This window comes from Sinocyclocheilus anshuiensis, unplaced genomic scaffold (genome assembly GCF_001515605.1).
Source record: "Sinocyclocheilus anshuiensis isolate Anshui unplaced genomic scaffold, SAMN03320099.WGS_v1.1 scaffold52, whole genome shotgun sequence".
Classification (NCBI taxonomy): Eukaryota; Metazoa; Chordata; class Actinopteri; order Cypriniformes; family Cyprinidae; genus Sinocyclocheilus; species Sinocyclocheilus anshuiensis.
Genome location: NW_015554055.1, coordinates 45,306 through 58,917, shown reverse-complemented (window position 1 = coordinate 58,917; position 13,612 = coordinate 45,306). Strand labels below are relative to the sequence as shown.

At 38.6% G+C, this 13,612-nt stretch overlaps 1 protein-coding gene across 1 annotated transcript in view; it reads right to left on the bottom strand.

The window, feature by feature from the left end:
- The window catches only part of LOC107668500 (glutamate receptor ionotropic, delta-1-like), a 91,770-nt gene extending 84,035 nt beyond the window's left edge, over positions 1-7,735 (bottom strand). Inside the window, exon 1 of the mRNA XM_016460387.1 lies at positions 7,455-7,735. Within this exon, the coding sequence (XP_016315873.1) occupies positions 7,455-7,728 (274 nt within the window). The 5' untranslated portion in view covers positions 7,729-7,735. The remainder of the gene's footprint in view (positions 1-7,454) is intronic.
- Positions 7,736-13,612: the final 5,877 nt, after the last annotated feature.

Here is a 13,612-nt window from a genome sequence, read left to right as displayed (position 1 = left end):
GAAACTCTAGAGGTGGCGGTATCCGCTGCAGAACCTCCAGAGTTGGCGGGGGTGTTCGATTTATGAACTCTTTGTCTGTACTGACGAGGTCATGGAGACGTCAGTGAATCCCCTGTTATACCAGTCTTGGCCCTAGAAGCCAATCATGAATTCTCAGCCCTGCCTTTTACGGTCGCTAAGACTGCCTCTGAATTCACACAATGCAATGTCCAATGAGGCCTCTCCTGAACTCTCTGTTTGCCCTGTCATAACCAAGAAGGTCGTTTATGAACCTTCTGACTGTCCTGTCACGGCTATAGAGGCCGCCTGTGAACTCTCTGCCTGTCCTGTCACGGCTATGGAGGCCAACTGTGAACTTTCTTTCTGTCCTGTCACGGCTATGGAGGCCGTCTGTGAATTCTCTGCCTATCCTGTTATGGCTAAGTAGGCCATTTCTGAACACTTTGTCTGTCCTGTTCCGACCAAGGAGGTCGTTTCTGAACTCTCTGGCTGTCCAGCCATGGTCAAATGAGCTGCCCCTGGGGCCATTGTTAACCTCTCTGTGCTCTATGTTCCAGTTCTGCCTGATCCGCCTTGTTGGTATCCTGCACCATCAGCTCCGCCCTGGTGGTATTCAGCTCTGCCCTGGTGGGATCCTGCTGTGCCCTGGTGGTCTTCAGCTCTGCCTGCTCTGTCCTGGTGGTCTTTGGCTCTGCCTGCTCTGCCGTGGAGGCCCTTAGCTCTGCTCTGGTGGTCTTCTGCTCCTCCCTGGTGGTCTTTGGCTCCGCCCGCTCTGCCGTGATGGTTTGGAGTGTCTGGAAGCCGCTCCTTGGTGGGGGGCTCTGTCACGATCTCTAGCTGGAGTGCCTGTGAGCTTCACTAGAGGGCACTCCACTCCAGACTCTTGCCACTTTACCCAGGACTCCATTTCCCATAATCCTTTGCACGCACTCATCAATTGCAGCACCTGTCTCTCATCAGATCTCTTTATCAGTTCACAGCTGTCTCACATTAGAAGGACTTTAAGGGCCTGTTTACACCTGGTCATTTCATGCGTTTTCGCTGATCGGATATCTATCGGATTTGTTAAAACGTTTCCATTTACACTTGGCCACATAAATGTGTCGTCGCAAAATGGATATAAATCCGATCTTCAATTCCCGTGCCATATTTAAATTTAACGGAGTTCACATCAACGAAATCAAAAGATAAGGGCTCCATTTTATTAATTATCAGCTCATTTCAAGATCAAAGACTGCAATAGGAGAGCACGCGGCATCAGCACTGGAAAGATACGTTTGTCTTACTACTTTTAATGAAGATGATTGTGTGTTGACCGTCTGCGTCTTAGGCTATTTCAGTTTAATTCACGGCAGTTTGCGTGTCGGTTTGCTGAAGAGATACTTAGCTACTCGTCCGCAGCGATGCATGTTGCATTAGCACAGTCTGACTAATGTCATATAGCCTATAACACGCTCTCACACGTTTATTATTTTAACATTTTGGGAGGAGTAAAATTTACATATGTGGTTTCAACAACCAAATGCATTTACACTTGTCCAGTTTCATCTGGAATGCGGCCTCCTGAAGTGGTTTGAGCGATCGGATTTATATCCGTCTCGAATGCGTTTCGGAGGGCATTTACACCTGGTCTTTTCACGATCGGATAGCTATCCGATCAGAAAAAATGCATAAAGTGACCAGGTGTAAACAGGCCCTAAAAGTAGCACACACACTCTGTTTTCGCTGGTGATTAACCCTTTCCGTAAACCCTTACTGTTTCCATGGCAACGCGTCATGCTTGTCACGTGACACACCGCGGCCACAATAACACTGTATGATAGATGGATCGCTTTTATTTCGTTTTTCCTTTTTTTATTTAAAATATTCACAAACTTGCATACCACGTCATGAACAATCTGATATTCCGATTCACAAATATGTGTAAACGAGTGTGTTTTGTAGTTTAAAAACCTTTCTAAATGATCTTGATCGTGATCTGTAATGTGAGATGGGCGCCACCATGTTTGTTCGCGCTGCAGTTCAGAGAGTCCTATCAGTCGGATTTACAGCACGTGAATTCATCAATTTCTCCCGAAATACAAGTAATAAGTGGCCGGTGAACTGGGTGAAGAATAGAGTGAACTTTATAGTTCCTTACACTATATGTATCTGATATGAATAAAACATCGGCAAATTACATTTAAATGGATTGTTATTGTTGCTTCCATAGATGTTTATTTTACAAACTCTAAATGTATTGTTTTACTAGTACTTATGTGTATTTAAATATCTGAAACCTAAAATATGCATTATGTGGTTAAGAACACTGCATAGTTGTGATAATATGACAAGAGCAGTGCACGTCTCTCTCTGGCTCAGCGCCAGCTAAAGCGCAAAAGCAGTAGTGATGTCCGGTTCGCGAACGAATCGTTCGATTTAACCGGTTCTTCTTAGTGAACCGGTTGAAACAGTTCACCAAATCTGACTGAATCATTTGAAACGGTTCGCGTCTCCAGTAAGCATTAGATGGATCGCTTTTATTTCGTTTTTCCTTTTTTTATTTAAAATATTCACAAACTTGCATACCACGTCATGAACAATCTGATATTCCGATTCACAAATATGTGTAAATGAGTGTGTTTTGTCATTTAAAAACCTTTCTAAATTATCTTGATCATGATCTAAAAAGTGAGATGGGCGCCGCCATGTTTGTTCGCGCTGCAGTTCAGAGTCCTGTCAGTTGGATTTACAGCACGTGAATTCATCAATTTCTCCCGAAATACAAGTAATAAGTGGCCGGTGAACTGGGTGAAGAATAGAGTGAACTTTATAGTTCCTTACACTATATGTATCTGATATGAATAAAACATCGGCAAATTACATTTAAATGGATTGTTATTGTTGCTTCCATAGATGTTTATTTTACAAACTCTAAATGTATTGTTTTACTAGTACTTATGTGTATTTATGTCTGAAACCTAAAATAAACATTATGTGGTTAAAAACACTGCATAATTGTGATATGACAAGCGCAGTGTACTTCTCTCTCTGGCTCAGCGCCAGCTAAAGCGCGAAAGCACAGTTTGAATATGGCAGTTATGTGACGTCACCGAACGTTCTAAATCCCATATGTGGGACCATACTCCCAGGGGCACGGAAATAAAAATCCCATATGTGGGACCATACCGCTCAAAGGGTTAAATGTTGGTTAGCCTTTCTGTGTTTTCCTGTGTTCCTAGTTTCCTTGTTTTTGTGTTTTTTACTCTGGACTGTTACCTTGTTTTTGTTATTGCTTGCTGCCTGCCCTGACCCTTGCCTGTTTTATGGATAACCCTTTTGCCGTGCCTCTGCTATTGTTGTTCGCTGGTGTTTTGACCCTAAATGCCTTGGAATTAGTTCTGGAATAAAGCCTTGCATTCCATGCAAACATGTCCTTGCAAGGCCCATGCTGCTTTTGCGGGCACAGTGGGCTAGGGCCAGCCCACACCAAACCTAAACAGGCCCAGTGCGGGCTTGCCCAGGTGAGGCCCACAGCTTTGGGCTCACCGTAGGGTCTCTGTGAGCTGCCCACACTATGGGACTGCCCACATTAATCCAATGATGGCCCAGTGTGGGCCAGACATGAGCCTGTTAATAAGAATTTTGTGGGCAGTTTCCTTCCTTACCACTAGGGATGCTAGAGTGTTTTAGGTTTCCTTAATTAAAGCCATGTGGTAGAGAGAATTAGCAATAGCAAGCAGCAGTAGCCAGCATGGCTCACCTGCTGAAAACATTGTGCTGTGTCCTGGTCGGGAAATGTGTCATTTCAAGCCCAGTCTAAAGGAGTTAAGGAGGATTTAAATGTGCACATTGCTGATGTTTTTTGCAGAGATGGTACATGTATGTATGGCCTATGTTTGGATTGATGCTAAGAGTTTAACACAGTGTATTTGTATGCATTTTAGAAGGACTCTTTATTGGTGAGGTTACCATATCATGGTCCAGTTTGAATATGGATTTAACGTTCTTTTCGACATGATACCATAGTCTGGACTATTTTTGACTGTTCGTTAGGAAGAGTCTGGTGTTTGAGTGCTGTGGCTTGTTTTCATTACAAGAGGTTGTATTATTAATTTGCTATCAGCCAACTAAAACTATGGACAGTGTTTGGACATTGATGTACTACAGACGAGACTTTTGAACACATCAACTTTCACGTGACGAAATCCTACAATCTTACATTGCTTTGTTTGCTTTCTTTTGTTTTTTTTGTACTTTTGTGTATTTACATTTGTGGCTATATGTTGCTGTATTAACCTGAATTGAATGTTTTCTATTTTGTATTTAATAAATCCATTGATTTGAAATTCCTTTGACTACTGTACATTTTATGTGGTGACTGCATCCATTTCAGATGTATAATAACTGATTTTCCTAAAGACTTAAGTTATAGTAGCTGAAAAGTATTTAAAGTGAAACAGATGTATTGTTATAGATCAGGGGTGCATCCTGTTCCTGGAGATTGAGTTGGGCACCCCTGTTGTAGATTAATAGTGTGGGCTAAGTGAGGGCTGCCCGCTGGGTGCCCTTAGGCTTGCCCTAAGTGGGCCCGTAAAGGGCCAGTGCAGGCTTGTTTGCAGGGTTTGGATCCCCACACCGTTGTCACGCCTCCTCGTTACAGACAGACAGATAGATAAAATATAAAAACAAATGACCAACAAAATGTCCCATCCAATGTTAAAATAAAACCTACGGCCTTGCCAAGAAGCCTCTTATGTCTAGTATTTCAGGCCATGAGACAGATCCAGAGTGATCCCGTCGTCCTCCTGTAGGAGGGTGCCATGCTCAGTGCTGAGAGCTCTGCACCACCATCAATCATGTTTTATGTCTTGATTAGGGCTTTTCCTCTGACCTCTGCTATACGGTTTGAAGGATGTTACCTGCTTCTGGGTGTTTGGTGGTCTGACTCATCTCAGCCCATTGTCAGAATCTGCTTGAAGCTAAATTCAGTAGCACATATAGCCTTAGCATAAACGCTGAGCTATTTTGAGCACAGTGTAGCTGCATATTTTCTGAAATTGATCTCAGCTATGTGGACCACAAGGGAGCTCTGCTTTGACTAGGGGGATTAAAATGCCCCATCATGGATCTGAGTTGCTTTTTATCCAGACATCTGAATCTGTGATGGCAGCCTGTTAACACCGCAAACAACCCAAGGAGAGAGCTATGGGCTAAAGAGTCTTGCTTGGGATAATGGGGATTTTAAGATGATAAGATGGGAACAAAAGAAAATTTGGCCTGCTTGCTTGTTAGAGTTCACTTAAAAATAAAATTCTGTCATTTATTTTTCCATGCAACAACAATGAAAAATTCAAGGATGTCAACCTTCAAAAAGAACGAAAAAAGTAGTCCATCTCACTCGTCTGCTATTTGCAGCCATATGACAGCTTTGTGTGAGGAACAAGTCATTTTCCACTGATAATTTTCCCTTTAAGCAAGCTGTGAAACCTTGAATAAATCATTTAGAATTAATCAACCATTTAATTGAAAAGACTCAAAGGACCGATTTCTTTCAAAAATTTGACACTGATTTTTTTTCATTAAGCTATAGGTTGGATTTTGTGTGACTTCAATTTTTGTTTGTTCCTCTAACAAAAATATCATATGGCTTTTTTTTTTATTTGGAATATACAGCAGTGCATTTTGCTGTTATTGTGTTTTGTGTTCAGAATTCATTACAATTGCGTGACAAAAAGAGCCACCACATTGCTTCTTTTTTTTGTGTTGTGCAAAGTCACGCATATTTGGAAACAACATGAGGGTGAGGACATTTCATTTTTGGGTGAACTATCCCTTAAAAAGGCAAGCTAAATAAACCCAAAAATCCTTTGTTAAAATTAATTGTTACAGAGCCTGCGGCACTGCAGAGGAGACTCTTACAGTTTAAGTGTGAATTGGTGTCATTAGTAAGTACAAAGAATATTTATGAGAGAGCTTTTTGCTTGACCTTCTCCAACAAGACCTTCAAGGTCAAACAACAAGTGTTGTTTTCAGGAAACGATACACCCCGCACTTCAGTCTGAACAACCAACTTACAGTTAAAGCTGTAGAACTAAAGACCTTATTAATGTAACGGCAAATACTGTAGTAACACTTGTCAGCAGATTCCAGGAACACTCAAACCCATAAATACATTTTACTGTCACATAGGACTAGAAAACAGAGAAGAATAATTATCAGCTAATGTGCTTCAAGCCTGGTATTATCTTAGGGGCAGGTTTGGATTTATATAAAACCATGATTGAGACCGGGAATTCCTGTAACAGGGTGAGTTGCATCATTCTCAGTTTACACAAACAGAAATGAGCTAGAGGGGTGAAATTACGTTCGTTCATGTCTACCACACTCCTGGGGGGACAGTCTTAAGGATTATGGTTTTCAATGTTTATCTGCTGGTTTGAATTAAAATGTTTCCTACATGTTTTCCATTTACTCTACCATTCAAAAATTTGGAGTCAGTAAGATTTTCGAAAAGGCATCTCTTACACTGACCAAGGTTGGAATTATTTGATCTCAAATACAGTAAAAACAATAATATTGTGTAAAATATTACTATCTGAAATAACCATTGTCTTTTTTTAAAATAAACATTTAAAATATAATTTCTTCCTGCAATGACAAAGCTGAATTGTCAGACATTGTCTTCAGTGTCACATGATCCTTTGGAAATCAATATAATGAAACATGTCTTATGATCAATGCTGAAAAAAGATGCTTAATATTTTTGTGAAAACCGTGATACATTTTTTTTCAGGATTCATTCCCGTTTCATTCATTGTTTTGTTTTTGTTTTTGTTTGTTTTTTACAGTGTGATCTATCTCTCTTTTCTTTAAAAACAAACAAAAATCATACTGACCCCAAAATTTTGAACAGGATCAGGCTGAAAGAGGTTTGTTTAAGGTTTGGATGCACTGATAAGGTAAAGGTAAAAGGTAAAAAAGCAATCAGTCTTGGTTACATTAGGTTACATTTCGAGAGAGGTCAGGTTAAAAGTAGTCTTTAATGTTACAGCGGAGGTCTGACATAAATACAATTCTGGATTGACAGCCAATCTCGATTCACATAGAGCTGAACATCACTGGCTCAATAAAGGAATCAGAAGGTTATCCAAGTCCACATTTTATATATCTTGAAAGTTTTATGGTTTTCAAAACACTACAGTGCTGGAGCTAGTTAACAACTGACAGTCTGCCTTTTAGTCTGCCCGAGTCCAGCTGCCTACATCAAATTTTAACTTCGGAGCTGATGTCTTTGTACTATGAAGGATTTTTTTTGAAGCATTGCTGATGGATCGCATCGTTTTCTTTTTCTTTCTTTTTTTTTTTTTTAAATGTCATGTCACTAAGTAACTGTCTCCCTTTACATCAGTTTCACTCCTGCCCTCCCATCCTTGACCTCCTACCAGCCTCCCAACTGGAGATGGGCCACTCACCGTACTCGCTGTCATAGAAAACGATGAACTTGTGCCAGCGTAGTTCAGAGACGAGCGTGATCATGACATCATTCAGACGCACAGGAGGGCGGGCAGCCAGCGTGTAGCGCTCTCCGTCGGGGCTGGGATTGAGCTGGCACTCGGCGCGGGGTGTGCCGTCTCCGTTTCTCTGAATGAACAGGTGAGGAATGTGCATGGCATCCGTGAGAGACTGTAGCGCATTGGCTGCAGCACATCCCGTCGACGACACCAAAGCCAGTATCCCCTGATTCATGAGCTCACAGGCTGGAGAACGAAAGAGAAGAAAAAAAGAAACACAGTTAGGCTCGAAAATTAGATTGTCCATGTGTCATAGGTACTACTTTACAACAGTTAAGCACATTGACCATTATAGAACTTATGGTCAATTTTCATCAACCAGTGGCAATTAATGCAGCAAATGTCAGGGTCATCCCGCAGAGAACAGGTGGGATAATGTGTCCAGATTTCACAGGGCAAATGTAATTCTCTTCAGTGTATTGCCATATGCTGCTAATGTATTTCCTCTGTTAAACACCAGTGTAACAATTTCAAGGAAATCTAGTTAAAATGGACATAAATCATTTATGATATATGACATTTTATAGATGTTGAGCCGCAGGTTAGGAAACATACATTTATACATATGGTTACCCTTGTTTCTTACAATGATAAAAAGTGGATTTCAAATTCAAGGCTGTTTCAGGGTGCATATCTGACAATGTGCCTATTTAAAAAGGGCACTGTGGCATAGAAAAATAGTAGTAATATTCTCAGCTTTGTACACCGGAGGATTGTTCCCCCGTAGTATACGACTACAGCACAAAATCATTACATTTATGCACAAATGCATCTTGGAAAAGAGGTATAAGTCCAAAATCATCTGACTTCTTTCATTCTTCATTTAAACAGTTATTTCTAATTCTTTTCTCATATTTATACAAATCAAAAGTAGTTAAGGTACTTTGTTGTATTTATTTGCACTGTAATGAATATTTTATCATAGATTCCAAAAAGGGGGACTGCAAATTAATTTCATCTGTGACAGCACAAAAAGTTTTACAACTGCTGAAGCTGGAAAATCAATTATTAATAAAACCAAAACAGCATTCAAAATGCACCAAGCCCACTGTACGGAGAGTGGCTAATGGAGGTGGAATTATTTCCAAGTAAAAATACATAACCCAGTCATTTCTGTAACTTTCATACAATAACTGTTTGTCCTCGTGTCCCCAGAGAGGCTGTGAGCTAGGTTCATTTCAGCAAAGCCTGGATTCAGATTGACTCAGCACAAAGGTTCTCTAAAGATGTAGGTAGATCAATGGATTACAAATCCCAATGAAAATGAGAGGAAACACACGGATTTTTTTTATTTTAAGCAAAGAAACGAATTACTTTTTTCTAAGAAGCTGAGCAAATAATTTTGCACAAAGCCACTAGAGAAAATACTCGGCAAAACATCTGAACAAACACACTTTAAATTGTTATTCCGCTGAATGGATCCACTTTAATTGAATACAAAATACCCTAAAACACTAACAGTCCCCTAACATATAGGCTGCTGAACACAATTCAAAATCCTGTTTTTCAACATTGAGGTTCACCCAAACATCCTTTAAGTTAAAAAATAAGCCTTTAGACACAAACAACTGAAAAGCTCCAACAAACAGCAGCTCTGTGTAGTTTACAATAGTATAAACAAGATGCAAGTTATGAAAATCAATTGAATTTATGGTCCATTACAAACAAGACGATAACTGTAAACCACCCACAAATATCTTAGACTGTACAGAGTTCCATCCATTTCCAATGGTAGTTTAATTTTTAAATGTTCTTTATTTAGCTTAAAGGGATAGTTCAACCAAAAATGAAAATTTGTCAATTTACTTAGCCTCGAATTGTTCCAAACCTGTATGAGTTTCTTTCTTCTGTTTGATTGCGGGTAACCAAATGATTGACGGTAGCCAGTGATTTCCGTAGTAGGGACAAAATACTATGGAAATCACTGGCTACCAGCAACTGTTTGGTTACCCACATTATTCAAAATATTTTCTTTTATGTTCATCAGAAAAAAACGAAAGAAAATTATACAGGTTTGGAATGACATAAGAGTGAGTAAATGATGACAGAATTACAATTTTTGGGTGAACTATCCCTTTAAGACACAAACTTGACTGAACTCAACTAGGGCTGCTACTAATGACTATTTTTATGTAGACTAATTCATCGATTAATCTAAACTATTAATTTCCCACAAAAAAATCAACAATTTTACTTAAGAAATTTTATTAAACTTGCAACTTTGCCATTCAGTAGTGTACCATAAAAAAAGTATAAATCTAAACAAGCCATTGACGAAATGTAAAACTAAAAGAGAAAAAATGTAAACAAACCTAAATGAAATAAAAAGAAAACAATAACAAACGTCTGAGAAAGTCAGCATGTTCTTATTATCAATATATCTACATGTTCTGGGCTTCTGCTCATTACAGCTGTGAGTACAACTACAAAGGGCAAAAAATCTGTTTCAATTACTCATAACAGTCATCTAATTTGACATAAAACCAGAATAGCGCTTAGAAAAGTAATATCTTACGCAGATCTTACAGATAAATGTGTCTGTTCGTGACTTGGCAAGGTTTCTGATGAGCTTCTTATCGCTCCATAACTATGCAAATAGTGCAATTTTTTATCTTTAAAATGTCTGTGTGTATAATAGAGCTATGGAGGAATATAGGTGTGAAAAGTCTGATAGATAAACGCATCAGCTGATTCACATCACAGAACTACATTTCCATAGATAAATCCAGAAAAAGAAAGATAAGACTGATAGGGGAAGAAAGAATAAGAGAGGAATAAGATACTTCAGCCTTCTATGTAATGTTGTCGAGATACAGCTGATAGACAACGGCGAAACAGTCACAACTGTCACAACAGTCACACTGGCAGGTGTTGTTCGGTGGTCCATGAATGCTACATCTATACATTCTTATGCATCTTGGTGAAGACAACCGCAAAACAAAGGGATAGTTCACCTAAAAATGACATGTCTGTCATCATTTACTCACCCTCATCTTGTTCCAAACCTGTATGACTTTCTTTCTGCTGTGGAACATCAAAAGATATTTTGAAGAACGAAGAATGTTTTTATTCATACAATGAGTCATTTGCATCCCACAGAAAAAAAGAGAAGACCTACAGGTTTGATTCAACATGAGGCTGAGTAAATGAAAACAGAAGATTAATTTTTGGGTGAACTATCTCTTTAATGCAAGTTTTCTATCAACATTCAACAGATGCTTCTCAGCCAATCAGAGAAGCGAGATGGAACAACACAAACACGCATCACTACAGTGCGAGTAGAATTAGATTAGAATTTAGTGTAATAATAACTCTGCCACAGCCTCTCTCTCTCTCTCTCTCTAAATCCACACATAGCTTCGTTTGCAGATTATGGCATATTATGGACTAATACTCAATTATAGAGGCACGATTTTTACGTAAAGGGTGAACGGCACTATTCTTTGTAATCCCTGATTTTGGGATTTGGATATTGTGCGTCTTTGCAACGTTGATATAATGCATTTAAAAATGTATTTGTCATGCAGATTAGAGACCTTTATCATCAAACAGGATTTAAAAAATTATCTCAAGGAGAGCTCAAATCAGAGCGCAGGGATAATTCACAATCAGGCATTAACACACGGCCAAATGAAATTAATTAATCCACAGCTCACAGCGCACCTCCAGAGTCTCTGTGTCATTGATTTGAAAAGGCCCCAATGTCGTAACATTAACGATACGGCAATAGAGACGGACGACGGGTGATTCTCTTACCAGAAATTACATAAATCATGCCGCCAGGATGATTTCACACTAAAGGCCAGATGCTTTCATTGGTCTTTGTGAGCAGAGAAAGAGATGCTCAAGGTGTTGTGGACGGGCTTCCACCCAGCAGGGTGCAGTTCGTGGTTTGATAAGGAAACTCTGGCCTTTACGCTCAGTCCATCAGTCTATGATTGCAGCCACGACTTCAAGACTGAATTCAGAATAGAGAATAACTGTGTGTGTATTCAGAATGTGTGGGTGTATGAACTTTATGTGTGTAAGGTGGTTTGTCCACTGAAGCAGCTTAAAAGATTACCAGACCACAAACATCAACCCCTACAAAATCCCATAATCCTGTTGGAATTGGCATCATCAAAGGCATCCCGTGCCTTGTACTATCAGAAGGAAAACGATAGTCCATCTGTGCATGATGAAGAACCCTATAATTAGCATTTCTTTATCCTAAAATACACACATTTAGCCATAAATGTGCAGATTTCAGGTTGGGGGGCAGTTTTGTCTTGCTGTGTCTGATATCAGGTACTTTCCAAAGGATGTAGTGTATTATATAGGGCAGATGTATATTAAAACATACCAAAACATACTATCTGCCATGTTTCTATATGTTCCTTCATTGACATACTAACAATAACTATAAAAACAACATACTCGGGTGGTATACAAGCGCAATTTCACTTTGAGAAACAATGTAAAACAACTCCTTGGTATCTACACTTGAAAAGATTTGCTCAATTCACATCTGTCTGGTTTTTTCTTTCTTAGAAAACTTTCTTATTTTATTTCATACCTGTTGAATTTACAGTTTACAATTTACACTTGCTTGATAAACGCTCTTATTAAAATTAACCATGGTTTTACTATAGTAAAAGTGGAGTAACCATGTTTTTTTATTACCATTTGCATAACCACAATTTTACTACAAATACCAAGTTTTAAACTATGGCTGGTGTAGCAAAACCCGAGCCGCTGCTACACTGATCATTTGTTTCCATCATGAATTATTCATTTTTTGAACAAATCAGTTTTGATGATCACTGATGTTCATAAAGGGTAATTTGTCATTTGTTCCTGAATAAATCAATGTTTTGAACAAATTTGCTGAATAAATGATTCAATCACTCCCTTATAAACAACCACTTGTTTATTCCTGAACGAGTCAGTTTTTGAACGACTTACGACTCAGGGTTTTTGAACGGTTGACTGGTTCAGTTACTCAATTGTGAAAGCAGTCGCTCGCTGTCACCTACTTACACTAACAGTGTAACTTTCAGAGACAGTTTTTCACGTTTTACAGTTGTCAGGAGCATGCAAATACAGATAAATGGAGCAATACAAGGAGCGAAAATTCCCAGTGCTCATTGAACACTACTCTGCCAATCAGATTTGAGAACTATATGTGACCCTGGACCACAAAACCAGTCATAAGTGGCATGGGTATATTTGTAGCAATAGACAACAATACATTGTCTAAATTATCGCAATAAATGCAATAAATCATTAGGATATTAAGTAAAGATCATGTTCAATGAAGATATTTTGATAATTTTTTTTTTATAAATTTCCTACCGTAAATATATCAAAACTTAATTTTTGATTAGTAATATGCATTGCTAAGAACTTAATTTTGTACAACTTCAAAGGCAATTTTCTCAATATTTTTATTTTTTTGCACCCTCAGATTTGAGATATTCAAATAGTTGTATCTCAGCCAAATATGGTCATATCCTAACAAACCATACATCAATGGAAAACTTATTTATTCAGCCTCTCAGTTTCAAAAAATTGACACTTACGACTGGTTTTGTGGTCCAGGGTCACATATAGTATGGAAGTATGCATATTCGGACATGAATAAGTGGTATTCAAACCACTAAAAATCAGTTTAGACATGTTCACTTGAGAAATGTAATCTCTTTCCCTGCATCATGTGTAATAACAAACAGGTAGTAATCAACTGTGTATCTATTATCACAACAAAACAAACAAAACTTCTGGCTTCTTATACACATCTAGTTGTTCGCAAGAGATATGCCTACTGTACAGAAGATATACTACTGATATAGAGCATTACTGTGTATGAGTCATGGATGGTGTCATTTGAAATGAAAAAACATGAGGTCAGGAACAGGAAGTGCTGGAGGAACTGACATTATTTTATTGTAATCATAAAGAACGTCAAACATTTAGCTCCACATGATTTTTTAGTAATTCACATTACAGTATTTCTCTTTTTTTCTCCAGTAAATTAGCTGTAATTTTCCACAGGTTTTGACCTGAAGTCCCATTTACTT